The sequence below is a fragment of the Podarcis tiliguerta genome (assembly GCF_965153285.1).
Source record: "Podarcis tiliguerta genome assembly, chromosome: Z".
NCBI lineage: Eukaryota > Metazoa > Chordata > Lepidosauria > Squamata > Lacertidae > Podarcis > Podarcis tiliguerta.
Genome location: NC_139553.1, coordinates 13695991 through 13723704, shown reverse-complemented (window position 1 = coordinate 13723704; position 27714 = coordinate 13695991). Strand labels below are relative to the sequence as shown.

Below are 27714 nucleotides of genomic sequence, written 5' to 3'. Positions count from 1 at the left end.
ACGTTCGCCACCTTGAGCTCCTTGGAGGAAAAGGTGGGATACAGAGTCATGGGGGAAAGAAAGTACACCCTCTTTGAATTTGGTGGTTTTACATATCAGGACATCATCATCATCATCTGTTCCTTACCAAATCTTAAAATTAGGTAAATACAACCTCGGATGAACAACAACACGACATACTACACAGCATGATTTATTTAACAAAAATGAAACCAAAATGGGGAAGCCACGTGTGAAAAATTTAAGTTACACCCTTACTGCTTCCGTAGGACTTAAGGGACTAAGAGGAAGGCAGGTCCTGCTAATCAAATGCCCCTGCTTAATTGGTCATCAGCAAGTTTGTCCACCTCTATAAAAGCTGAAGTTTTCGCAGTTTGCTGGTCTCGAGTATTCAGGTGTGTTTTAACACAGTGCCAAGGAGGAGCGATGCTCTTAGGGGAGCAATTGTTCTAATGCAATTAATATACTGCCTTTCTCTAAATGGCAACATTCCTACTTCTCACCTCCACCCTTTTTGGTTCCCACTCTCTGTTACAATACTAAACTACCCTGCTCCTAATGTGGGCATGAGTAAGTTTTAGCCCTCCAGAGTTTTCTGAATTACAGTCCCATCAGCCCTAGCAAGGAGAGCCAGGGCTGATGGGATCTGTGGTTCGGCAACAAACACCCAGAGGGCAACAGGTTCCCTATCCCTGCTTGAGATGAGTTGGAGTGCTTGCAGAATCAGAGATGGCCCATGTTTGGCAGGTATAGGTGCCACTTCTGTAATACCTGTAAGAGAAGGTCCTCCCAAAATACTCTCAATAGGAGAACAGTCCACTTCAGGGTGAAGGGCAAAAAAAAAAGTTCATTAAACTCCCTCCATAAGGAGGAAGGCTCTATCTAAAAGGCAGGGTTTAAAACAAGAATATGTTGAAGATCACTCTGTGCCATCTGCTTTGTTAGCACTCTAGGCCAAGTTTCTCTTCTTATTATTTTTTTTAAAAGCTCTCCAGCTTCCAATTATTTATCCTCCCTTGTCTACATTTTATTGACTGATTGTGCTCCACCCTCATTCTAAAATGACACATACAGTTCCAACAAGCAAATAAAATAATTTACAGTGACTAATCACAGAACGCCAAAGTGAGACATTGCCCAGCAGTGCCTCTGCACTCTCTGCATTCTCTGGAGACCATCAGCCTTTCCTCTTGAGGAACAAGACTTTGCCTGTGCCACAGAATCACAGAACTTGATCCAGGTTCAGCAAGAGATGGACTCGGCTGCCAACCACATTCAACCTCCTGGACTCTAGTTTACTGGAAACAAGAGTGGGAATATTGCTTTAAAGTGGGCCAGTTCTGATGCCACCTTTTCTCCTGTTGCTTAATGCATAAGAGAATAGCAAAATGCTGCAACTCCCAAATTTTGGACTCCAAATCACTGGTTTTCATTGCTCCATCTGTCATGAGTGCTTTAGTTGAGATTCATGCATTGCAAGGGGTTGAGCTACACAGCCCTTGGCTTCCCTTCCAACTCTACAATTCTATGATTCTATTTCAGTTTAAAAGGTGGTGTCAAAACTGGTCATCAGTTGGCAGGATGGGCAAGGCTGAATGAACAGTGGAATTATGACAGCCTGACCATTCCTGCCTCTAACCCCAACGGGTACCCACCTCCACCCCCGCCATGGGAGAAGCGAGGAGCAGTAGCAGCTTCTGGCAAGATCTTGCAACACACTTGTGAGATCCAGTGTGGTATAGTGGTTAAGAGTGGTAGACTCGTAATCTGGTGAACCAGGTTCGCTTCCCCGCTCCTTCACATGCAGCTGGCTGGGTGACCTTGGGCTAGTCACACTTCTTTGAAATCTCTCAGCCCCACTCACCTCACAGAGTGTTTGTTGTGAGGGAGGAAGGGAAAGGAGAATGTTAGCCACTTTGAGATTCCTTAAGGGGTGTGATAAAGCGGGATATCAATCCAAACTCTTTCTTTTTTCTCTCACTTCATGGGGGAACACCCTGGCAACCCATCCCTGCCAAAACCCACAGCTGCACAACCTCAGTAAGCAAGGTTTTTGCAGCAGGGCCGACGCCGTCCCATTTTGCTTCAGGTGGGCGAACAAGACAGGCCTCCCCTGTTCTAAGTCCTCACATCAAGCAATCAGAGTACATGTGTTTGCAGACATGATCAGTGGGCTAAGTTGCCCAGGGGGCTGTTTGTTGCTCGTCTTGCAAGACTAGTGTTTGCTGATCAAGATGTCCCAGCTGTCCTTCCAGCGTAGGTCCTGAAGCTGACTTTTGGTGAGCGGAGGCTTCCCGTAGGTGAGCGGTCGGAATGTGTGGTAGGTCAGGTAAACAGAAGAGAACCAGGCAACCACAAGAGCACTGTGCATGCTCTTTGAGAGTTTGGATCTATAAAGAAGAGACACACAGGCTGAAGCAAACATGAACCAGCAGTTTAAGGGAAGATTGTCTCAACCAATGAACTTCTGGCCCTCTTAATGTTGCAGTGATATCACTTGAATTTATATAAGTAGTCACAGTTATTCTGGGCGTAGCAACCTGCTTTATACAGGGTCAGATGCTTGACCCATCCAACTCTGTGTTGTCTGCACTGATTGGCAGCAGCTCTTCAGGCTTTTGGAGAGGCGTCTTTCCCAGCTCTACCTGGAGAGGCTGGGGGTCGAACCTGGGACCTTCTGCATGCAAAGCAGGTGTTCTACCGCTGAGCTCTCCCCCGGAAGTAAGATTCTACTGTGTATGGTTCTGAATAAAGGGCTACTTTAAATAAGTTGCCATATTATCAAGTCAGGCCAATGGCTCATCTAGCACAGTACTGTCAACATTGTTTGGCAATGTTTCAGACAGGGCCAACTCATAGCCTCATCTGGAGATGCTGAGGACAGAAGCGGAGACCACCTGCAAGCAAAGCAGTGGAGTCTTTTCTAACACTGAGCTTTCTAATGGCTCCCAACACAGTTGCTCCCTTGGCTCCTCCACAGTTGCTCCCATAAGTCTCCTCCACAGTATGTGGAAGAAAGGGTTTTTATCTGATCCAAGCCCCTGTTCAGTACAGGATCCACAGTGCAAGATGAAACTCTTGCATCCCTAATGGAGGAGTGCCCAGCCCTGCCTTAAAAACTCCAGCAAAAGGAGACCTGCTTCCCCTTAAGGCAGTCGGTTCCACTGCTAAACAGCCCTTATATCACCATAGAGAGCTGAGAAACAGAGTTCACTCCATCAGCTCAACTGCAACAGACAGGCCAGCCCTCCTGGCCCTCAGCTGTCATCTGGGGAAAGTCATTCCATCAGGCTGTCTCAATGGGAGAGAGAGGAAGAAGAGCTGTGCTGGAGGTCCAACTCTGCCAGGCACTTCCTGCCTCTGAACTGTGGCAACTGGTCAATATCAGAACAGCTGTCTAGAAATTGGTGTTTGAGTTTTTATTTTCCTCCTCCCTCCTTGCCCCCTTTCCCTTGTGTGTTGTGGGTTTATGTGTTTTTAAACCTGCAGGTAGGGAGTGCCTTGTTTTGATATTATGTAAGCCGCTGTGGGAGCCTTTATGGCTGAACAGCAGGGTACAAATGCTATAAATAATAAACCAACCAACAACTTAGTCTTAACTATAGCCTTCTTGCCTACTGTTTTCAGCCACTGGATTGAATCCTGATCTCTGGAGTAACAAGAACAAGGCAGTTCCATCTTCTGTGGAACAGGCCCCTCTGATATTTGAAGACAACCATAATGTCTCCCCTTAATCTGCTCTTCTCCAGGCTAAACATACACTGAGCCTTTCATTTGCTGCTAGTAGGACTTGGGTTTCCAGACCCCACTGCCACCCGCCTCTGGACATGCTAAGCCTTGTCAACGCCCCTGTAACATAAAGCCTCCTGGCAGAGAGCAATCCTGGCAAGAGAAGTCATACCTGCAGAGGTATTCGCTGGTGTGCTGCAGGACAACAGGGATCAGGAGGATCTGGAAAGTGAGAGCTGGCAGGTAGTGGTAGAGGAAGAGCGTCTTCTCCATCAGGAAGAATGGGAGGTAATTCATGGCCCAGCCTCCCACGCAGAGGCCTCCTGCTGACACCCACTGCCACCATGCCTCTGTCAGGATACAGGGGCAACACAGAGAGCTGCATTAAACAGACCATGGCTTGATCTAGCTCATTGCTGTCTACGCAGACTGGAAACCTCCAGGATTTCAGGCAGTGACATTCATAGGCCTATTTAGAGAAGCTGGGGATTGAATACGGGGCCTTCTACATGCAAAGCAGGTGCTCTGTTACTAAGCTGCAGCCTTTCCCCTAAAAATAAAGTTGGAGTTTTTGTTCACGTGTTCCCAGCAAAGTGCTGAATTAAGTAAGAATGTAGGTCCACCTGGTGCAATACTGTTTGCACTAGCTGGCTGCAGCTCTCCAGGGTCTAAGGCAAAGGACTCTCTCAGCCCTACCTGGAGATGCCAAGGACTGAACCTTCTGAATGCAAAGCAGGTGCTCTGCCACTGAGCTTGCAGCCCTTACTAATAAGGGAGTGCTAATTCTATTCCATTTATATTATGACTTTCCTCCGAGGAGCTCACGTTCTCCCCAGTCATTTTTATACAGGTTCAAATCCACCATCGGGCGCATGAAGCTGACTGGGTGATCATGGGTCAGCTTCTGTCTCTCAGCCTAACCAACCTTGCAGGGTTGTTGTGGTGGTATTTTTTTAATTGCAGTTTATTTTTTTCTTGCTACTTTGCAAGCTGTTTATGGGAATATAAATTTATGTTTGGAGCTGTGAGTTGTAAAATGGGTAAGGAAATAAACAAACAAGAGGTGGGATAATAGTTGAAATATCTGACCTTCAGGGATGTCACAGATATTCCGTCTCCGCCGGAGCAGGTACCACAGGAACAGAGCCACGTATGCAGCAGTGGCTGCATTGGCAGACATCCAGGTGACAATGTTCCCCAGAAGGTGGATCTGGGCCTAGAGAACCAATAACCAACAATGTTAAAAGCACTGCTGTGGAATTTGCCCTCCCCATCCTGGTGACCCCCCCCCCCACTGATGCTTTAAACTGCAATTCCCATTTTCCCTGACATCAATTTACCTTCATTTCCCCCCTAATCCAGGAGAGGTGCATTAAAGCTGTTTTCATCCAGTGGAGAGAGAGAGAAAACAGCTCTTGAATTCTGAAATTTCAAAATATATAGTCCACACACTTCCAAGCAAACTTCACATCCATAAGGACTAGAAGCCTGGGTTCTTTTTTAAGTCTCAGGAAGCTGCATTCCTTACTATGTTACCTTTTTCTGTACTCCCGCAGAATCATAGGGTGCACACAATACATTAATTTTTGCTTCTCTTGGCAGAAAGTATAAATAGGTGAAGAGGCCCTTAGAAGTGTCTTATCGCAGCTACGTCTTTATTTTATTTTTGCATCTGTTTCTTCACATTTGAAAACTGGAGTGCATCATTCATTTGTGTGTGGGGGCTGGCTTTTAAAACTAAGGAGGAACCTGCCTGTACAAGGTTGCAACTTGCCAATTGCCTGTGGCAAGTAGAAAACTGCTTCCAGGTGACCAGGCCTTTGAAAATGTAGGCTCCGCCCTTTAGGCCAAAAATGACTCCCATAAAGCATGTCTGGATAGACTTCTCACATAATAAGGAGCTGTCCTCAAGAGAGGTCCAAACTGTCAAACAGAAACTTTTAGCAGTGGTTCCCTGGATGCGGTAAAAAGGTGTGGGCATGTCATTCTACAGGTAGAAAGACGTGTCTGCTGTCTTTTCAGCAAATAGTGGAAACTATTCCACTATTTGGAAAATAGTGTTTTCCAAATTCATTCTACAGGGCCTTTTAAGCTATGTCTATTGTCCAGTTCTGTGGCTCTCTGTCCAGCTGCTCTCCAATAAGGCTTTTTAGTCTCTGTTTTAATCTTTCTGGTTTTAAAACTTGGGGCTTTATTGTATTTTTTAATGTATCAGGAGGACCAAAGCTCAGCAACAGAGAATCCTGCTTTGCATGGAGGACCCAGGTTCACTTGCCAGTCTGTGAAGACAATACTGAGCTAGGACCACCAACGGCTGGATTCAGTGTAAGGCAGTTTCCTAACACTGAAAGCCAACCAGACAACATTTTTTTTCTTGGAAGACAATATATAAATAATGCTAGTTAATGGATTAACCTACCCCCGAGGTGGAGTGGAACCAGTAGGCGATGTTGGTGTCCAAGGTAATCCATTCCAGGGGAGAAGAGCTATATTTGTGTTCTGTGTCTTCATTTTTCAGAGTCAGTATCTTCCACTGAGAACAGAACAGGACAACTAAGAACTTATCAGAGCAATACAGCTACAACCAGTTCCCTGGCCTAATCCTGATTAGCACTGCAAACTAATGAGTGCAGGGCAATATATTTCTATGAATGAGAACTTACTCACCAGCAAAACACTTTTGATAACCATGTGACAATTTGGGGGACAGACAGGTTAGAAAGTTCAGCAGCATCCCCAGGTGTGGTGGTCAGAGTATCAGAGACCAGGGTTCAAATCCCCACTTGGCCACAGGAAGTTCAGGGGAGATCTAGGGCCAGTCACTGTTTCTCAGCCTAACCTATCTCACAGGGTTGATGTGGGGATTAAACGAGGATGGGGGGACAGGGACACTGTGTATGCCACCTTGATCTCCTTGGAGAAACAGGCGGAATATAAATGCAATACACAAACAAACAACAAACAGGGGATAACCATGTATGCCATCTTGAAGTCTCTGGAACTACAAATATTTATAATGTATTTATCTGGACAGCTTCTATACTGCCTTACTTACAATCATCTCTTAAGTAATGCATAAGAAATGCAATACAACAAAAATAAAAATCAGTTAAAATGACAAAATCAAGATTCAGTTAAAATGCTTGATAGAATTTAAAGGCGGGGGGGGGGGGGGGATAGTCTTCAGTGGGTGCCAGAAGTTCAACAAGTCAGGAGCCTCTTGCAGATTCCATAAAGTTTGGCCCACCGTACTGGAGGCAGATAAGCATGAGCTGGGCATCTGAGCCATAGGGGAATCCCTGATCTCCATGATTTGGTAAATGTAAGAATAAAGTAAATATAAAGTAGAATAATAAACAATCAGAGTCAGCAGCTATCAAGGCATCTCAAGTCCTTCCCAGGCCGGGTACCTGAGATCCTTTTGGCTGAAGATGCCAGGAATGAAGCTGAGGACGTATAGATACAAATGAGCCACGACCCATTCCCTCTGTCTGCTATCACAGATGGGGTGTTTGCAACCCTCCTGATGATGCTGGACCTCACAGGTCCCATCAACCTTAAGGGAAGAGAAGGAGTTGCAGTCCAGAGACATCTGGAGGGCCAGAGGGGCCTCATCACTGGCCCTGCGTCTTATACTCAGCAAGACCACTGGGTCCACCCAGCCCAGTGCTGTGTCTCTGCTGATGAGGTGCTTGGCTTTCAAGCAAGAGGATTTCCCAGCCCAGGTATCTCACATCCTTTAAATGGAGATACCAGGTACTGGGCCTGGGGTCTTCTGCCTCCAAAGCCGCTCATCTGGCCCACCCAGCCCCTTCTGTGAGTCACACACAATGCCCAAGCTATTCACCTTACAATGGATTTTCCACCTGCAAGTGAAACAGTAATAATAAAACATTTTAAAAATCTATTTATGTCAGCCTATGAAGCTGGAAGGTGAGGAACCTGTGGCTTTCAGGGATCTTGTTGGACTACAACTCCCATCACCCCCTGTTTGGGGCTGATGGGAACTGGAGTTCAAAAACCTATGGAGGGCACCGGGTTAGAGAACAACTCCCATCAACACTGCCTGGAGGTTTTCCACAGGTGAGCTCAGTGCCAAGTTCTCCTATGGGAACAGGCTGGTCTTTCTGACTTCTTTATGGTGCAAGACTTCAACTGGGTGACTCCTGCACTGGGCTTCAGTGGGGAGATTCCTCCACTCTACTCTTTGCTGCCTTCAACCTCTCTCTGCTTCTCACCTGCAGTTCCGTGAACTTGGCCATGAAACTGAGGTTCTGGCTGATGCTGATCTGCGTTGGGGAATGCAGCTCCACCTCCCTCTCCTTCTGTTCCTGGCCTGGAAGAGAAGCCGAAACAAACTGGTCTGAGACATAACCTGATTCGCAGGGGAGGGAGGAAGAGAAATAGTAAGCTTCCCTACAACACTTTTTTTATAAAAGTTCTAAAAGCATGCAGGTCCTTGGATGCAACACATTCCAAAGGAACATAGGAAGCTGCCTTATACAGACCATTGGGGTCCACGTAGCTCAATACTCTCTACTCTGAGTGGCAGCGGCTCTCCAATGTTTCAGGCAGGGAATCTCTCCCAGCCCCAAACTGAGACACCAGGGATTGAACCTGAGATCTTCTGCATAAAGGGCAAATGCTCTGCCACTGAACTATGGGCCTTTCCCTAAAAGTAAACACAAGGTTCTAGTCCTCATGGTCCTGAATCTGTAGTGTCACGAGAAATAGGCACTAGGTGGTGCTTCTCCTGTCTTCTGATGTAGCTGTAGTTTCTATTGTTTATATATTTGCTATAATGAAAGTAATGACAGAAGTTCAAGGGTGCCAGCCAGAGAATATAACAGGGAGTTCAGGAAGAGGACAGCTTCCCTCATGTGCCAACTTCCAAGTGTGAACTCCAAGGACATACCCTTAGAAGTGGATGAGAAAACGATGGCATCATGAGCACCTGTATATCAAAGACTACGTAATCTGGGCACAGGGCCTCTACAGATGCAGGTATAGGGTGGTATATAAATTCAGTAAATATAAATAATAATAATAACATATAAGGCCCCAGCCTCAGCAATGAGATTTCAGCTTAGACTGCTCAGGTAAAGTGCCATATTTTGGCCTAAGTAAGAGCGGAGCTGTCACCAGTTCCGGGAATCTCACTGGCAGAAACGACAGGTATCTTTAAATTTATTCCCTTATATCTTTTAATTATCTTCACTTTGTATACTAACACCTCTTGCTGTTTCTATGCTTATTATTATAGCAGTTAAAAAAAGCTTGCTTCTGCTCCTTAAGAGTTTGTTGCCCTCCATTTACTGAGAACCCAAAGGACCTGATTGCTGCTTACTGGTTGCTCCTGACTGGGGTAATGCTTGAGCTGGTTTTAAATAGGAACCTGAGTCAGACCAATGCTACATCAGCTCAGTGCTGTTGGCACTAACTGGCAGCAGCTCTCCAGGGTTTCAGACAGGAGACTTTCCCAGCCCTGCATAATGGTCTTAAAGGGTGTTTAGATTTTGAACTGACTTTTCCCATATCTGTGTTCTTCCACGTTCCACAGCATGCTCTGGTGGTAGCCTTTAGAAATCTTTTCCCCGATTATCTCCAGCTGCCGATAGCCCCACTCGGGTAGAGATGCGCCACTGAGCTGCAGGATAGGGAAAGAAGAGAAAACTGATTGGCTGCCGGCTGTCTTTCATTCCCAAAACAAAAATTATAGCAGCCAATAGTGATGCAAAGAAGCCCACAGCACAGCTGTTCACAAACTGTGCTGCTTCACCCCACCAACCTGGTTCCTTCCAGATGCTCCTGGACTACAACATCCATCATCCCTCACCACTGGCTATACCGGCAGGGGCTGATGGGAGTTGTAGTCCTTCTTCACACAGCACTGAGTTATAGCTTCGGAATTCACTCGCAAGAGGCAGTTTTTTATTATTTCGGTCACAGACCAATTCCAGCCCACATACAATATCAAGGAAGTCATAAACCACAATAGGGATACATTTGAATTTGCAATTAGGTATAACAGGGACAATACAGATATAGCAACAGTTAAAAAATATATAAATGAAAACTTAGTCACTAACATATAACCTAAAATTATCATTTAAGGCCTTAATCGTTATGATAGCACAGCTTGTTCCCTAAGTTTTATGGCAATCACACGGAATTTGCCTACCCTTAATGTGATCTCAGGATCCTTGTCCTCTACCAGGGATTTTAGACACTGAAGTTCGGATTCATTTGGAGATTTTTGCATAGCAGGGGTAATAAATACCAAGCGTATATCACCGTAGAAATGGCAGCGTAACAAGGCATGAAAGACAGTTTCTACCTCCATCAAGCCACAGGGGAAGACTCGTGTTGGGCAAGGCTGAGTTCACATGTAATAAATCAAATGAATAAAGGCTTCCAGGAGCCCAAAGTCATGAAGTGGGTTGCCTGCTGTGCCTCTGCACAATTCCTGGTGGGAAGCTCTGGGGGTGGGGAAACTCCAAAACCCACATACCTTTAGCACTGCCGAGGTGTTCACATGGACAAGCCTTACTTCAGACAGGATTGTTTTCCAGACATCTGTATCCGAGTCTCGGTTCACAATTTCCTGCAATAATAGCAAGTTATCACTTGAATTTTGATCATTTTTATAGTTGAGCTGTTTGCAGCCGAGTTGACTTTTCCAGCCAAGAAACACAGCCTGCAGGTATTTAACGTGGGTTTGTTTAAGAGACCCCTTCCCTTTCACCTCTCCCCCTAAAACAGGGCTGGGAAAGCCTTTTCAGCCTGGGAGCCACATTCCTTTTGCGCAAGCTTCTAAGGGACACATGCCAGTAGTGGGAGGAGCCATGAATGTAAATTTCACCTTTGTACAGGAGGATATATTTATTCCAATGTCACACACACAAATGCCTATTCTTCACTTTGGCAAGGAAGAAACATGATCACAGTTCAAGAGCACATTTCAACCAGGCAAAGCTCTGAAGAGGGGCATGGAGCAGGACTAATGAGGAGTGTGGCTTAGCAAGAGGGGGTGTCACCTGACAAGAATCCTGATGACCAGCCAGAGACGTCTGGAGGTCAACATCATGCCCCAGGCCTGAGGTTCCCCACAACCCTGCTCTAAACGTTCAGTTTTAAATGCACAACATGTTGATTCTATGTTTGCATTATATAATCATTGGAAGGATAGTATTTCAACATCACCAAGAATGCCTTGACAGTGCAAAGCAGGCAGGATTGGGTGTGAGTGAAGGAGTACAGGTGTCTGGGTCTTCCTCCCACTGCAACATCTGGGTATTTCAAAAGAGACCCTGTTCCTCCCATGTGTGCACAAACGTTGCTGAACTGAATGTATGAGCCATCATTGTGATACAAAATAAGAAACTAAAATTGACAGGTTTTTCCATCCCTATTGTGAGGAGAGTCTTTAAGAAGCCTTGCTCATCTCAGATTGGAGAATATGGGGTGTGTGATTCCCTTCCCTCCGATCAACAACTCACCACTCTCCAGAGATTCTGAGCCTGCATGGAAATGTTGTAATCAATGTAGCAGGAAATCTCTTGGGAATGAGGGCTCAGGGGCGCAGCAACGTCATGTCTGTAAAGGCAGATGGATAAAAGAGATGCAGAGCAGTTTCCTTAAAGCCTCTCCACGGAGCTACTTTAGCACCTGACCTGTGCTGTTCCTTGCAGCTACTTCCGTTAAAAGGGGAAATGTAGCTGCTCAATTACTTTAATGGTAGCAGGGCCATGTGATCGTTACACGCTGTGCTTTGGCAACTTGTACTGACCCCCCCACCCCCAAACCAGCTTCCCATTGCTGGTTTTGACATTTAAACCCCCTTCATGGCTTAGGTGCTGGTTACCTGAAGGCCATCTGTCTCTTTTATGTACAGAACTTGCTTTCATCAAGATTTAGCGGTGGCTCCCAACTTGGATGGCTTTAAAGGGGGAGTTGACAAATTCACGTAGGATAAGGATACGAATGGCAAGTAGCCACCATGGCTATGTTCTACCTCTGTTCTTGCAGTAAGTATGGTTCTGGATACCAGTTGCCAGGAATCAGGATGCTTCTGCCCTGATTCAATAGCTAAGCTCTTCTTATCAAGTAGAATCATGGGGACTGAACCTGCAACCGGTGGCATTGTCAGCACAACACTCTAACCAACTGAGCTATGTTCTTGTTTACCTGCGCATGCCTGCCAGATATCTCCTCTTTTTAAAATGCTGGATGTCTACTGTAAATTACCATCTGAACAAAGCTTAATCATTGCAGCTGGGGGCAGAAGCAACCTTTCTGAGAGCCAAGGGCTACTTACGTGTTGAGGTAGCGAGTTGTGATCCCGTGAACAAGCTGCACAATGCTGCCGTGGCGCACAGGGCGAGGGGGGTTGCTCACCACCAGCTGCTGCCTGTTTTGAGAGATGGGCAAAGATGATACAGGGGGAGTTCCAGGCAGGCCTGGAAATACCGAAATGGAGCAGGTCCCAGTAATTAGCCAGGAAAGAGGTAAGTGAAATGTTCAAGAAAAGAAAGAGAAAGGGACGCGGGTGGCACTGTGGGTTAAACCACAGAGCCTAGGACTTGCTGATCAGAAGGTTGGCAGTTTGAATCTCCGCAACGGGGTGAGCTCCCGTTGCTCGGTCCCTGCTCCTGCCAACCTAGCAGTTTGAAAGCACGTCAAAGTGCAAGTAGATAAATAGGTACCGCGGGAAGGTAAATGGCGTTTCCGTGCGCTGCTCTGGTTCGCCAGAAGCAGCTTAGTCATGCTGGCCACATGACCCAGAAGCTGTACGCCGGCTCCCTCGGCCAATAAAGCGAGATGAGCGCCGCAACCACAGAGTCGGCCATGACATTTTTAAAAAAAAAAGAAAAAAGAAAAGAAAAGAAAAGAAAGAGAAAACCAAACCTAGGCTAAAAAACCAGGAGAAATATGTCTGAGGGTGTCAAGCAGTGGAAGATGGTCCATTACAACAAATAAGGGAACTGCCCCACCAGCTTCAGTCTGCCCTCAGCCAGCCCCTGCCTGCCTGTCTTTTTACTTACAACCAGCTCAGGGAGTGGTTCTGCCTGTCAGCTTCCTCCTCCTTGGTCTCCATATTGCCCCTTGTAGAAGATGGAGTAAAGGCAAAGGGACCCCTGACCATTAGGTCCAGTTGTGACCGACTCTGGGGTTGCAGCGCTCATCTTGCTTTATTTGCCGAGGGAGCCGGCGTACAGCTTCCGGGTCTTATGGCCAGCATGACTAAGCTGCTTCTGGCAAACCAGAGCAGCACACAGAAACACCGTTTATCTTCCCGCCAGAGCGGTACCTATTTATCTACTTGCATTTTGACGTGCTTTCGAACTGCTAGGTTGGCAGGAGCAGGGACCGAGCAATGGGAGCTCACCCCGTCGCGGGGATTCGAACCACCGACCTTCTGATCGGCAAGTCCTAGGCTCTGTGGTTCAACCCCACAGTGCCACTTGCGTCCCTAGAGGATGGGGTACGGGGGAAAGAATTGGTGGGCTCTGCCTGTCATTTGCTCTGCCGCCATCTACTGTTCAGCTCCCTTAATTCCTCCCTATGAGTCCCGGTGGGCACCAGCCACCACTGGAATCAAGCAGTGCTGCAGTCAGCTTGGGACTCAATTACCTAAAGGAGTGTCTCCTTTAACATCAACCATCTTGAGCCCTTTGACTGGCAGGGGGAGGCCCTGTTGGTGGTGGTGCTGGATGCTGCCTGGTTGGCATTGACCAGTGACAGCGTCCTTTCATTTTTGGAATGAGGTACACCTGCCTCCCATTCAGGAGGGATTCAAAAACCCTCACCATTTGATGGCTGAAAGGATATTGTTTCCAGGCAGCTTTGAAATTAGTAACTGTGAGAGTAGGTAATTTTCAAAAACATTTCAAAATGTTTCAACTATGTTTTTATTTTACTCTTTGGGAGGAAGGGTAGGATGTACATGGGATAAATACAAGAAAATAATAAAGACATCTAAGAGAACTGGTAATCCAGAGGAAGCTCAAAATAACTGCTGGTTTTAGAGAGCAGTAGAAGCATCATCACCATTATCATTATCATCATCATCATCATCACTATTGATTCATTACTCACATTTCACCCTAAGGTTCCAGGGTGGGTCCTAAAAATATGTATCCCAGGAGTCAAAGGCCAGGGTAAAAGAGGCGCTCCTTCAGCAATTGCCAACAACTGTATAGTGAAAGTGCCAGGCAGACCTCTGTGAAACGAGTGGGGATTCCACAACTGAGGGGCTGCCACAGAGAAGGCCCTTTCCTGGGTCACCACTCCAAGCTTCTGAGTGAGGCAAAGCTACCATGAGGGCCCCTCTGTTGATCACAACGTGAGGTGCTGACCACTCTCAACCCATTAGATCATATCTACAATTCCAACTTATAAACACACCTGGCGTGATCCTTGTGCTTAAAAAACAAAAACAAAAAACCCCAAAATAAATCTTGCACCCCCATGCCCATCAGTTCTGTAAAAATGCATCAAGCAATATCTCTTGCTTTTTCCTCTCTTGCATAGTTTGGAAAGGTTGCTCAGAAAGAGAATGCAGCCCTGGGCCTGGAAAGGGGGCTTCCCACCCCTTTTTTAGAGAAGTGTCTGTCTACCTACATTCCAGGGTCCTTCACGATCCACCAGTTGTTGACGTCCTTGAAAGGGTAGCAGGTGACTTGTTGCTGGTGGGAGCTTCCACGGCCGTTTTCATACCTAGGGGTAAAGAATGGAACTTGTGGAAAAGATTCACTCCCAAAGCATCACATGCATCAGGCAATAATTCAGGAGTTAAGAACATAAGAACAGTTTTGCCAGATCAGACCACCCTCCTGTTGTCACAGTGGCCAACCAGACGCCTGTGAAAAACCCACAAGCAGGAACTGGGCACATGAGCTGCCTCCCTTCCTGTGATTTCCTGCATGATTGCCTCTGATTTGGATACTGGGAGTATATCTCAATCAACAGCCCAGCAGGCGGGGAAACCCCTCACTGCATTAAAAAAGTTGGCTTGCTCTGGTGGTGGGGGTAGTCATCACAATTTCTGAAGTTCCTGTGATCCTGTGGATTATACAGGATAGGAGCAAGGGATCTGGTGCCCTTCAGATGTAGCTGGACTCCAACACCCATCAGCCTCCAGCCAGCATGGCTAATAGTCAGGGATGACAGGAGTTGTAGTCCAGCAACACCAGGAAACCAAGGATACCCAATCCCCTGATCTAACAATTAGCATTATCTGCAAGAGACAGAATAATGCTTCTATTTAGAAGAGACATTCCTCCATGGAAAGAGGGAGATATCTCTCCTTAGTTAAGGCTGGGGAATCTGGGAGATCTCCAGATGTTAGTGGGCTCCAACTCCCATCAGCCCCTGCAGTCAGCATGGCCAATGGTATGGGGATGATGGGAGTTGTAGTTCAGCAACACAACCTGATGACCTCAAACTATTGTTAGACTCCAACTCCCAAAAGCCCCTGCAGCCAGCATGGGCAACTGTCAGGAGTGATGGGAGTTGTAGTCCACTAAAAGCAGGAAAGAACCACCCAAAGTCCCTATCCCTACTACCCACAGTGCAAAAGAAACCTATACCATGACTGCAAAACTCACAAGTCCAGAGGCAGCTGGTTCAACCCAAAGGCCATTTTGGAAATTCAATGAAGCAAAAAATCTCACTAAGGTATTGCTCCAGATAGAGACACCAAAGTCAGACACAATGTCCTCTGTGTCACCCTGACTTAGGGCAAAGGTTCTCTCCTCTCTCTCACCTGATAGGGTAAGTATTCTTGTGAGAATGCAGCCAGCAGGGCATGGGTTTCCCCAGGATGTTGCGCAAGGTGATCTGGGAGCCATATGCCACCTCCAGAGGCTGGCCTTGTGTGATCCGAGCGAGACCACCCTAGAAAGAGCCGCAAAACGCGGAGAACAAATGGAAACACCTGGTTTTAATGTTGTCCTTTGCTATGCCCAAGTACACACCAGAATCTAAGTAGCCTCTATTTGGGAAGGGCAGCAGCTCTGTTTTGCATTCAGAAGATACCTGGTTCAATCTTCAATGGCATCTCCAGGTAGAGGTGGGAATGTCCCCTGCCTCAAATGCTGGAGAACTGCTGCCAATCAGTGTAGAAAACAACTGAGCTAGATAGACTAATGGTCTGACTTGGTATAAGGAAGCTTCCCATGCTTTAGGGGAAGGGCTGTAGCTCAGTGTCAGTAGAGGACCTGCCTTCTGTGCCGAAGGCCCCACGTTTATCACCCAGAAAGGCTGGGAGAAACTGTTCTCTGAAATACAGTAGAGACAATGCTGAACTAGTTGGATCAATACTGAGCTAGAAGGAACAACTGTCTCACTCGGTATAAGGCACCTTCCTATGCTCCTATGCATTTCATGTATATGCTCAATGGTTGAATCATTTGTAGATGGGATTGAACTCATTTAAAACATAGCTCAGGATCCAGAAATGGTTGCATAGTTAACAGGGCTCTCAAAAACTCCAACAAGCCAATTTTCCAGCAAAACAGACAATGCCAATAAAAGCACGTGAACAACAATTATTTTCTTTACAAATTTATATCTTAGTGCATTCTTTCTGAAAAAGAACCCTCCCCTGCCTCTGCAGCCCCTGCCCCTTCTCCCACTCCTTACCTCCAAACTCGCTTGGAAAGCACTGCTCATGATCTGGTCATGTGGCCCTGAGCGATACAGCAAAGCCAAGTGGATGTAGAAGAAAGACAGGTATGTGGCTACTGGGAGGATCACGAGGGCCAGACCTCTGGCTAGCAAGTGGCACAGCAGGGACATCTAGGAGGAAAGAGGAAACACCCCCTAAAAAAGATTGCTTTTCACACCTAGAAACAACTCAGAAGAGCCCTATGGGATGTGACTGAAGGCCTATCTCATTCCAGCTTCCTGTTTCCCACAGTCAATCATATGCCTCCAGTACATGCACAGGCTGGGCAGGAAGGCAATAGCCCCTCTCCCATTTCTGTTCTGCAGTAACTGGAGTCTGGAGGTAATACCAGCGGCCATGGATAGCCTTATCCTACACGAATTTGTTGCTTTTAATTACCGTATTTTTTGCTCTATAAGACTCACTTTTTTCCATCCTAAAAAGTAAGAGGAAATGTGTGTGCGTCTTATGGAGCAAATGCAGGCTGCGCAGCTATCCCAGAAGCCAGAACAGCAAGAGGGATTGCTGCTTTCACTGCACAGCGATCCCTCTTGCTGTTCTGGCTTCTGAGATTCAGAATATTTTTTTTCTTATTTCCCTCCTCAAAAACTAGGTGCGTCTTGTGGTCTGGTGCGTCTTATAGAGCGAAAAATACAGTATTTACTTGTGTTTTTATTTTGCATTTTATTCTGTGAACCGCCCTGAGATCTTGTAAGCGGTATATAAATTTTAATAAATAAATAAGTCGAATCTTATTTTGAGGCTGTGAAAGCTGGTGGTCATTGCGACACAGGATGGATTTGGTTCCCTGAGTGAATTTCTTTCCAAAGTGGCCCTGGAAACTTTAACAAGTGTGTGTGTGTGTGTTTAAAATCACAATGCTGTTCATGGTTTCTGTCATGTTTTGTATAACTGTTACTTTAAATTGTGTGTTGTTTTAACACTTTGATGCCTGCTCTCCTTGAGTTCCTTTGGAAGAAAGGTCAGGATACAAATTTAATAAATAAAAATTAAATTTATTCATTTGATTTGATTTGATAAATAAATAAATAAAAATAGCTCCAAACATCCATGGCCATTGGCTAAACTGACTGAGGCTGATGGGAGTTATAGTTCAACTACATTTGGAGGGCCCCATGTTGGCTATTCCTGTTATAAAGGCGGGCAACGCATACACAAGGCACTTTGCTACTTACATTGGGCAAGTTCTGGTCACCGATCAGTTGCCAGGAGTGGACTCCTGCAATGGCCAAAAGCAGGATGTACGTGAAGAGGCCCATATATTTCACCCTGTGAATGCAGCAATCAATAAATAAATAGCAATGAAACCACTCAGACCTACCAAAATGTAAATTATTTAAAATGTGTGAAATGTTCCCAAACAGAGCAGAGCTGAATTCAGACCTTTTAAAGGTCACTGACAATCTAAGATTAAAGTCCAAGAGAACCGTCTCCTGCATAACTCCCTGGAAAATGAATGGAAGATGTATGCAGGAACATTTCTTGGCTGTTCAGGAAGAGCCTTTGAATTTGTGCCAAATTAGTCCCACAGGCAGCAATCTAGGATATGCTTCAGTTACCTTTCTCTTCAGTATGAACAGCTAGAAATTAAAGTACTTGCAACTGTGCCTCAGGCTGGGGAACAGCTCTATGAAAAAGGGAAACGGTTGTGTTTGCACATAGAACTAAGCTATGGTTTAGCATTACAAAGAGGAGACTTAGGCTTGTGTGCAACCATCCCAACCTCCAACTCTGCCACAAGGGATGTTTAAAAGCTTCTGCTTTGTTGTTGTTGTTGTTGTTGTTTAGTCGTGTCCGACTCTCTGTGACCCCATGGACCAGAGCACGCCAGGCACTCCTGTCTTCCACTGCCTCCCGCAGTCTGGTCAAAGCTTTATAAAGCTTCTGCTTTAGACTAACCTAAAACCTAAACTGAACCCAGGCATAGATGTCAATAGAGTATGTTATTACATTGTAGTAAAATAATGCTGATCCATTCCAAGAAATCCTGTAGCATGTTACCTATCAATTGCATACAAAAAGAAAGGTTATGTGGGGACTCTGTCAAAGGAATCATTGAATACATTGCCAAAGCTTCAACTATTTGTGATGTGGCCTCTCCATAAGCAATCGGTTATAAAGCTGGCTTGCTTTCAATAATGGTGGTTAAGATTAGGCACAGTTTAGAGAGCAGATGTAATGTTAAACTGTGGTTGATCTAAAATGTAACTGGAAACTTGCTGAGGTCCCAAAAGAGAGGAGGCAGCATGTGAGCACAAGGTTTATAATAGATTGTTCTCCTAACATTAAATGAGGCCACTGTTTGCCTTCCAAATGGGCTAGAAAACCTTTCTTTTTTTATTAGGCCATTGACATTTCTCCATAAAGGAATCTACCCCATCCCCCTCTCCCCAATTTTGGATGGCCGATATATTTTCTAGTTATTGTTTTCTGTTTTTATTGCCTTTACATTATTTTAATTTCTCATCTTGCTCTTGTAAGCTGCTTTTATAAAGAAATGCTGTAAAACTGGCATATAAATATTTAACAAAAAAACAAACAAAGCAAAGCAAAGCAAAACACACAATCATAAATAAGGAATTCAGGAATCATCATGAAGCAGGAAATTTAAGATAAACCCTACTCAGAACAACTTGGGAGAGAATTACTGTACAATAGAAAAAGGAGACAGAGGAAAAATTGAATGCTTACCCAACTGCACAGGAGCAACAAAGTCCTGTCAGCAAGAGCCAGAACCACCATCTTCCAGAAAAGGGGCTCGAAGAAGAAAGACATCATTAAAACACACACACACATATAAATATATAATAGGCAAACAGTTAAACCCATCACAATTAACTGCTTCTGAGTAAGTGCTTGATGAAAAGCAAAAGTCTGTGGCTGCTGTGCAATTTTGGGCACTCTGGCTAATATCAGCTCTGAGTGGCAAAGCATCTGCATTGGGTGCAGAAGGTCCTGAGTTCAATGCCCAGCATTTCCAGGTAAGGCTAGGAATGTCCCAGTGAAGAATTCCTGGAGAGCCACTGCTGCCAATCAGCACAGACAATACTGAGCTAAAAGGGTCGAAGGTGTGACTTTGTATGAGGCTGCTTCCTATATTCTTGGAAAGGGCCATAGCTCACTGGAAGAGGTTCAATCCTGGTTGGCATCTCGTGGTGTATTATTATTATTATTATTATTATTATTATTATTATTATTATTTTCATTTCTATACCACTTTATATTTTTAAGGGGGGGAATCTCAAAGCGGTTTACAACCTACCTAAAAACACCAAATGAAACAATCCAGAATAAAACATTACTGAAGCAAGTCAAGCATACACTCAAAGCAATATACAGTGGACGCTCGGGTTGCGAACATGATCCGTGCGGGATGCATGTTCGCAACCCGCAGCATTCACAACCCGCAGCAGCGTGTCTGCTCACACACAGGTTGCAATTCGGGGCTTCTGCACATGTGCAACACGCGATTTAGTGCTTCTGTGCATGCACGACCGCCGAAACCCGGAAGTAACCCATTCTAGTACTTCCGGGTTTCAGCGGGTGCGTAACCCGAAAAAATGCAACCTGAAGCAGCTGTAACCCAAGGTATGGCTGAAATTAACAGGAAACTAAATATTACCTTAAAAGATTTCAAAACAAAACATTACAAAAGATGTCAATCACACAGAATATAATCATTAAGTGGGAAAGGACCCCAAGGGTCATCAAGTCCAACTCCCTGCAATGCAAAAATCTCAGCCGGATCATACATGCCAGGTTGCTCCTTTAATGCAGCAAAATTAACCCCAACATTTTTTTTTTATCTTAAGCATTGCATTGATAATGGAAGTCAGATATAAAATACACATTTAAAACAGCGTAATTAGCAAGTGAACAAAATAATTATCATAAGCATAGAACATATCTGCTGTTGCTGCTGCCATCCTGCCATTGGTGGTTCATGGCAGGCAGCGGCTGTGGAAGCTCAGGCTCAGTGACCTGGGTCTCCACGAAGAGACAGCCAAGATTGTCTCCTGGAGAGTTGCTGCCAGTCGTTGTAGGCAGTAGATGGACCTAAGGTCTGTCTCAGTGTAAAGCAGCTCCTTATGTTCCTAGTCTAGCTTGCACACTCAGCATGGTCTACATAGGTGTCAGTCATGTCCATCAGACAAACACAGGCACAGTGGCCAAGTGGGCAATGAAGGCCAGGATATACTTTTTTAAGAAATAAGTTAGAGACAGAAGTAAGTAAATACATCCTCAGGCTAGAAATCTGACTGGGTGAATAAAATGAATTTGAGTGTCAATTCAGTCCCTCCACACCCCTCCAGTCAATGCTCAGGCACCACACAGAACCCTTCTAAGCAAGGCAATATATCCATTGCTATATATTTATTTACATGCAACAACAATTAGCACAAATTTAAAACCTCAAGAGGTGCACACCGGCTCAGTTTGCGTTAGTGTGTCCCAGCTTATGAAACAAAGATATGCACCAGCTTCACTTTGCTCTTCTCTTTGCCAGGGAAAGGAACTAGGAATCCACAGCTACTCCTTGCTTTTACAATTGGCTTAAAAAATCCCATCTAACTCAGAAAGCTTATACCAAAGTCTCCACTTTTTCCGGTTGGATCAGCCAACAATGGTCACTATATGTCTTACTGTCAAATTACTTTACTTTATTTACTGAAAAGAATTCTGTACCACCTTTTACCTTTGCTTCTGAGAGTTGTAGAACTTCAGATAAGATAAAACTGCCAGCAGGATGAAAAAGATTAAAATGGACTCCAGTAGCATCAGCCTGGACTGAGTGATCAGGGAGTTCTCTGTTAGGAAATGAGGAGGAAGAGAGAACACCTTAGCTGGAATAAAAGTGATTGACCCTCACTCAAAAGTGGTGAAAACAAGTCAAAATGAGTCTTTAAATCTGGGGAAACGAAGCATTCCAAAAACCCAATGCTCTAAACTGGACAACATGATGCCCTCCAGATGTTGTTGGACTCCAATTCCCATGATCCTCCACCACTGGCCATGCTACCTGGAGCTGATGGGAGTTGGAGACCAACAACACCTGGAAGGCATGTCATTGGCTACCCCTGCTCTAAAAACAGTGCACAAATTGTTAGGGTATCCCAAATATAGAACACCCTCTTCAGACATGTTTGCCTGATGATCAGGCACCAGGAAAACACTGACCATTTGGCTAATCTCATTCAGTGGGATCTGACTGTCATATTCAAAGAAATAAAAAGCTCATGCATACCTTCCTCATAGAGGACAACTCAGTAGTATGCACTTCCCTTACATTATTTCAAGAGAAGCCAACGTGATGTACAATTCCTGTCATCCCAAAATACTGGCCATGCTGGGGCTGATGGGAGATGTAGTAATCTGCCTTACATGCAGATGATCCTAGCTTCAATCCCCGGCATATCCAGGTAGAGCTGGGAATCATCCTGTGCCTGAAACCATGGAGAGCTGCTGCCAGTCCACATAGACAGTACTGAGCTACATGAACCAAAGGTCTGGCTCAGCAGGAGGCAGCTCCTTATGCTTCAGAAGCAGTTTAGTACAGAGGCTGCAGTGTCAGATTAGGACATGGAAGACCAAGGTTCATATCCCCCACTTAGCCATGAAGCTCACTGGGTGACTCTGGGCCAGTCACGGCCTCTCAGCCTAATCTACCTCACAGGGTTGTTGTAAGGATTAAATGAGGAGGGGGAGAACTATGTACACCAATTTGAGCTCCTTGGAGATAAAGGCAGAATATAAATAAATGTGGGCTACTCTTGTTTACGATTGTAGCTTACATAAAGAAATCAAAGCTCTGTGAAAACCTACTAGTTTGAGCATGAGTAAAGAGCTCTGACCATAAACAAAGAGCGGTAGAGCATCTGCTTTGCATGCAGAAGGTTCCGGGTTCAATCTCTGGCATCTCCAGGCAGGGCAGCTTGAAATTCTGAGAACTGCTACCAGTCAATGTAGACAACACTGAGCTACATGGACCAAACGGTCTGACTCTGTATAAGGCAGCTTACAAAGTGTGCATACTTTCTAGGGATGGTGACCAGCACCCAATAAGAAGAACAGCTGAAGGGGGAAATTCCTTACCCAGCAGAAACAGCAGGGCAGCTCCAAAAGCAACAAAGTGTGAGTAATGCAGTTCCACAAGGATCTGGTATGCCAGAGGAACACACAAGGCACCAGCCAAGGCTGGTAGCAGCCGCAGGGCCCAAACTGGCACAGTGGGATTGTATTCTGAAACAGAGCAGGACACAAGCAAGCGTCAGGAATTACTGAGCACCACATGGCCATCTGCCTCCCCCTTGACCTGACACCTTCCAGATGGATTGGACAGCAACCACCACCACCCCCAGCTAACACAGCTGCTTTTGGACCACAACTCCCACCATCTCCAGCCAGTGATGCAAGGGCTGATGGGAATGGAACTGTGCTGGTTGGGGGTCATTTATTTATTTCATAAAATCCATATTTTATAATGGATTTCATATTTCATAAAAACCTCAACAACTGCTTGAGGTTTACAAAAAGAATAAAAAAATAACACTATCGATAAAACAGTTAAAAATAGTTATTTGAAACATTCAAAGAATAATTAAAATGATTAGCTAAAAACAGATTTAAATTTACATTACCATTCTACATATCTAGTTAATGGAACTTGCAGGTGGCAACATCTGGAAGAAACTGGGTTGTTGCGGAAGGGTGTGCTAAAAAGAACAAGCTTAAACTTCACATACCTAGTATTTTGGGCTGTATCCAATGCTGGTCCTACTCAGAGCACAGCCATTGAAGTTGCTGCTCCCGAGTTAGTCACACCCATCAATTTCAGTGGTTTTACTGACACTGAATACAACTCACTGCCTTTTGCTCACAATTAGGATTGAACAGAAAGGTTCCCTTCCTGAGATATCTCTGTCACTGAGCTCTCCTTCACTTGAGGTTTTTAAACATCCCTGTATGTCAGGGATTCATAAATTGTGATTCCTGCATTGCAGGGGTTGGACAAGATGATCCTTGAGCTCTCTTCCAACCCTACTATGCTATATCTACATCCAGCTCCCATTCAAGAGTGCATGCAGATGAACTGCTTTGGAAGCCCACCTGAAAGACGTGCATCTGCCTCCACAAAATCTGGAGGACGGGACAGCAGCTGTTCTTCTGGTTCAGTGCAGAAAAACTTTTAAAAAATCAACTAGCTACTCCAGAAGCAGTTCCACCCCCTTCTTAGAGCCAGGCTGCACAGACTGTTGATTAACTGGAACATGTCAATCATGAAGCAACTTCCCCCTCATGCTTTCAAAATTAGGCTGTGCACAATCCTGGAGAGGCCCTTATGTCAATCAGGAGATAACCCTGGCCTCTTATCAGAATATATTTCAAAGTTTAAAAGAACAGTTGTCAGAGGCTGCAAGGGGTGGGGGAGAAGGCAAAGATGTACTTTCAACCCAGAGGCTGAGGGGTGGGAGAACAAAGCTTTTCGACAACTGGAAGAAACAACCCTATACCTGTTCCTCTTTCACATGTGTCTGTTGGTAACTCAAACGAAAAAGCTATTGCTTTCTTTTTTGAGATGTACCCTTCCACAAAAGGAATTAACTTCCAGCTAGCTCAGACATACTGTGATGAACCAGATACACCTCTTACCTGCACCAATTCTGTTCCACAAGAAATTGCCATCAAACCCACCCAAGTAACCTAAAATGGAAGGGAGGAAAGAGGATTTCAGCCACACACACATATACAAAGGTTACAATCCTGAAAATACTTATGCTAAGGAAACAATGGTAGTTGCTTGTGATGCATAAGAGGGCACTATTAAAGAGTGTGTATAAGTCACTGGGCATTTGATGTAAAATTGTGTAAAGTGGCAATTCAACAGAGCCCAAACTATTTTAGAATCAAACAGATCAGTCATATATATAAGTATACTGGTTTACATGCAAGTTCTTTCTCTCTCTCATATTATTCATAACAAAGGGAACACTTTTCTAGAAACTGGGTATATAGATATAGACGGTTTGGATTCACTGTTTGGTGTTCTGCTTTTTTGTTTTATGAAGAGCAGTAGAAGCAGCACATGGAGAGGTATGGATAATCATAAGAATATTAAGAAAATAAAACGGGCCCTGCTGGATCGGGCCAGTAGCCCAACTAGTCCAGCAGACTGTCCTCACAGTGGCTAACCAGTTGCCCCCACAGGAAACCTGCAAGCAGAACCAGGGTGCAACAGTACTCCTCCCACCTGCGATATTTAGAGGCATGTTGCCTCCTACAGTACATCACAATGGCTAGTAACCCTTGATAGCCTTATCCTCCATGGTTTGTTTAATCCTTCTTCAAAGACATCCAAACTGATGGACATCACTACATTTCATGGGAGCAAATTTCATAGTTGAACTATGCATGGTGTTAAAGAGGTCCCTCCCCTTTCACCCATTCTGAATCTTCCATCAGCTAGCTTCTAAACCTGTAACGCTGTTCCCTTGTGCTGAACCTTCACAACTATTTTTCTCATGGCAAAGGAGAAATGAATACGGGCTCAATGAGATTCATCCCTACCTCCAAAGGCCAGAAGCAGGTGACCAAATGGTGGGCCACTGTCATCCACAAAGAAGATCCGCTTCATATATAGAGAGAGGAACTGGCCATAGTAAACTTCATCAAAGCTGAAAGGCCACAAGCAAGCAGAAAGCACATGAACTTCTCAGTAGCTGGGCAAGGAACTGGGTTGTCAGTGTGAATGACTGTGGGTTTTGAAGCAATCTCAGCAAAGGACAACAAATTTGCTGGCAGGAGGCTCCAGGCTCAATCTCTGGTATCTCCAGGTAGGGTTGAGAGAGACTCATGTTTAAACCCTGGGCAGCTGCTGCCAGTTAGTATGCACAGTAACTGAGCTAGATGTACCAATGGTGTGACTTGGTACAGGGCAGCTTACTATGTTTTAGGAAGGACAGTAGCTCATTAATTGTTTCCTTTGCATGCACAATGCTCTAGGTTCATTCCCTGGCATCTCCAGGTAGTGATGGGAGAGACTCCCATCTGAAATACAGCAGACATACTGCTGAGCTAGATGGATCAGTGGTCTGACATACAAAGCAACCTCCTATGTAACGTTCTATTTGACTGGGTAGGCTGCAAATTGCAAAGAGGAAGAAAATCCTGGAGAAGATGGAAGGTGGGGCAGTGTAACCTAGGCTGCAGATTTAGGATGTCATTATTAAAGGATAGGAACCCGCCTGTTATTCAGTTGATTTATTTTCTTTATTCACTCAGTAAAATATGTTTAGTCTGCCTTTCAACTCCAGTGGTGGCCTCCACAGAATGCTACATGGTGTTCTTACACAAAGGGCAAAACAAAACAACGGAGTTGGATCTTGGGGTGCAGGAGAACCACTGTCATTAAAAATATATATAAACAACCAAAGAATTTGCTTACACCACAGCACGAGGGTAGGACAGGGCCCACAACCGGCTTAATAATCCCACCACAGTCAAAACCACCAGATTCATGTTGATCTGCACGGAAAATACAATTGGGTGCTTCAGGAATTCTAGCATCTTGCCCGGCAGTTTTGTCAAGTCTAAAAGTAAAGAGAGCTGTTGTCATTATTTAAAAGAATATCGTTCCAGAAGGGGGAGTGGGGAACCTCAAGTCCAGGGACCAAATGCAGCCCTTGAAGCTTGTCTTCCTGGTCTCAGGATTTCTCCAAGTCACACCTCCTCTCCAGGTCACATTTCATTTCACCATCCCTGCTCTGTAACCTCCTTGGGTGTTTTGGCCTTACTAGAATACATCCTTGAAAAGTGATACCTCTTTCTTGCCCAGATGTGTGTGTGTGTGTGTGTGTAGAAACCTATGCTTTTCCATGAGTCACAGCCTCTGGACTGTCCACCTATAAAAGCAGCTTACTAGAAAAAGGCAGATATGATGCAGGCATCTGTGAATGGATGCTTTGGGCTCACCTTTTAATTCACTAAATCTGCAATCCATAAGCATCACTTAATTCAGTGGGCTCACTCTTTAGTAAATGTGCACAGGAGTGCACCCAAAACCTTTGATTGATAAAATAGTATTTTATGGTGCACAGAGTTTGGAAAATTGGGTAACAGTGAGCTAGATGGACTACTGGTTAGACTGTGAAGGCAGCTTTGTATCTCCGATATCATCTTCTCCCTTATTTTTTCAGCCCAGGTCATTCTTTTTATTCTGAGTAGGCCCCCCTGAAATTAAATTAGTCATGCCATTCATTTCAATGGGTCTACTATGACCATAATTGTCAACCTTCCCTTTTTTTGCAGGAAATTCCTTTATTCCAGTGCCGTTTCCCGCTGCTGTCCCGGATTGTTAGATATCCCGTAGACTGTCCCCGGGACAGGTGAGGCTGCTGATCCCTTATTTTCGAGGCTGCTGATCCCTTATTTTCAAATCTGAAAGTTGACAGCTATGGCTATGATTAACACTGGATATAATATACAGTCCACACACACAAACACCCCAACAGGTGCATATTTTATGCAAATATATGGCCCTAAGCAAAAGACACCTCCAGGGTTTCCCAAACTTGGGTCTCCAGCTGTTTTTGGACTGCAATTCACATCATCCCTGACCATTGGTCCTACTAGCTTAGGATGATGGGAGTTGTAGTCTCAAAACAGCTGGAGACCCAACTTTGGAAAACCCTTCCCTTACTTCTCTGTTCCCTCAGCATCAAATATATTCTGCAGCTGGACAAGGAGGCTCCACTTAAATCTTTCCTCTTGCCTGAAGTGGCCTCCTCCCTATGTCCCCCTCCCAGATTAACCTCCCTTTCCCCTCCACGTGCGTCGCTTTCCCCTTGTTACCCCCAACCCGCGCGCATTTTATTTTTTAAAAACCGCATTTCTCGCCCCCGATCTGTCCCTCAGTAAAGCAGGACACGACTGTGCGCCTAACAAAAGGCTCGTTTATATCTAAGCATCTTTTAACCCCGCCCCTCCCCAATCAAGACGAAGTATGGAAATTTAATTTCACCCACACAAAGCCAGCAAGCTGCTACCTTTTCTTCCTTCCTCTCCGCTCTTTCCCGCCCCTCACCCCCCCCCCGCGCAAGAAATGCGGCCGTCCTCCTGCCTTTACTGTACTGATGAAGCGGAGCCTGGGCCGTACCACTTTTAATAAAAGGGAAGGGGGCACGAGAGACGGCTCACTTCCATCAGGAAAGCTACCAAGGAGGACGCGAGGCAGGATGTGACGTCACCAGCACTACCCCGAGGTGGGCGGGATGAGAGGCAAAGGGCGGCTGTTTCCA

At 45.2% G+C, this 27714-nt stretch overlaps 2 protein-coding genes across 7 annotated transcripts in view; both read right to left on the bottom strand.

Annotated features, from left to right (window-relative positions):
• Positions 1 to 27714, bottom strand: part of LOC310669594 (uncharacterized protein) — a 570356-nt gene that overhangs the window by 134419 nt on the left and 408223 nt on the right. The gene's annotated exons all lie outside the window — the stretch shown is intronic.
• POMT1 (protein O-mannosyltransferase 1) lies at positions 178 to 27675 on the bottom strand. Of its 6 annotated transcripts, none has more exons than XM_083423621.1 (20): positions 27573 to 27675; positions 25863 to 26007; positions 24986 to 25092; positions 24071 to 24121; positions 22514 to 22660; positions 21117 to 21228; positions 19112 to 19177; positions 17596 to 17689; positions 16375 to 16530; positions 15497 to 15627; positions 14353 to 14448; positions 12047 to 12139; positions 11229 to 11325; positions 10241 to 10333; positions 9256 to 9376; positions 7968 to 8065; positions 6149 to 6262; positions 4819 to 4945; positions 3902 to 4079; positions 178 to 2390 (listed from the first exon to the last, which is right to left on the bottom strand). In XM_083423621.1, the coding sequence occupies exons 2-20, from the start codon at positions 25982 to 25984 to the stop codon at positions 2216 to 2218; spliced, it is 2178 nt and encodes a 725-aa protein (XP_083279747.1). In that variant the 5' UTR covers positions 25985 to 26007; positions 27573 to 27675; the 3' UTR covers positions 178 to 2215. The 6 variants fall into 6 exon arrangements, with proteins under 6 accessions (XP_083279747.1, XP_083279748.1, XP_083279746.1 ...); XM_083423622.1 differs by having other exon boundaries at positions 27614 to 27675; XM_083423620.1 differs by having other exon boundaries at positions 27442 to 27575.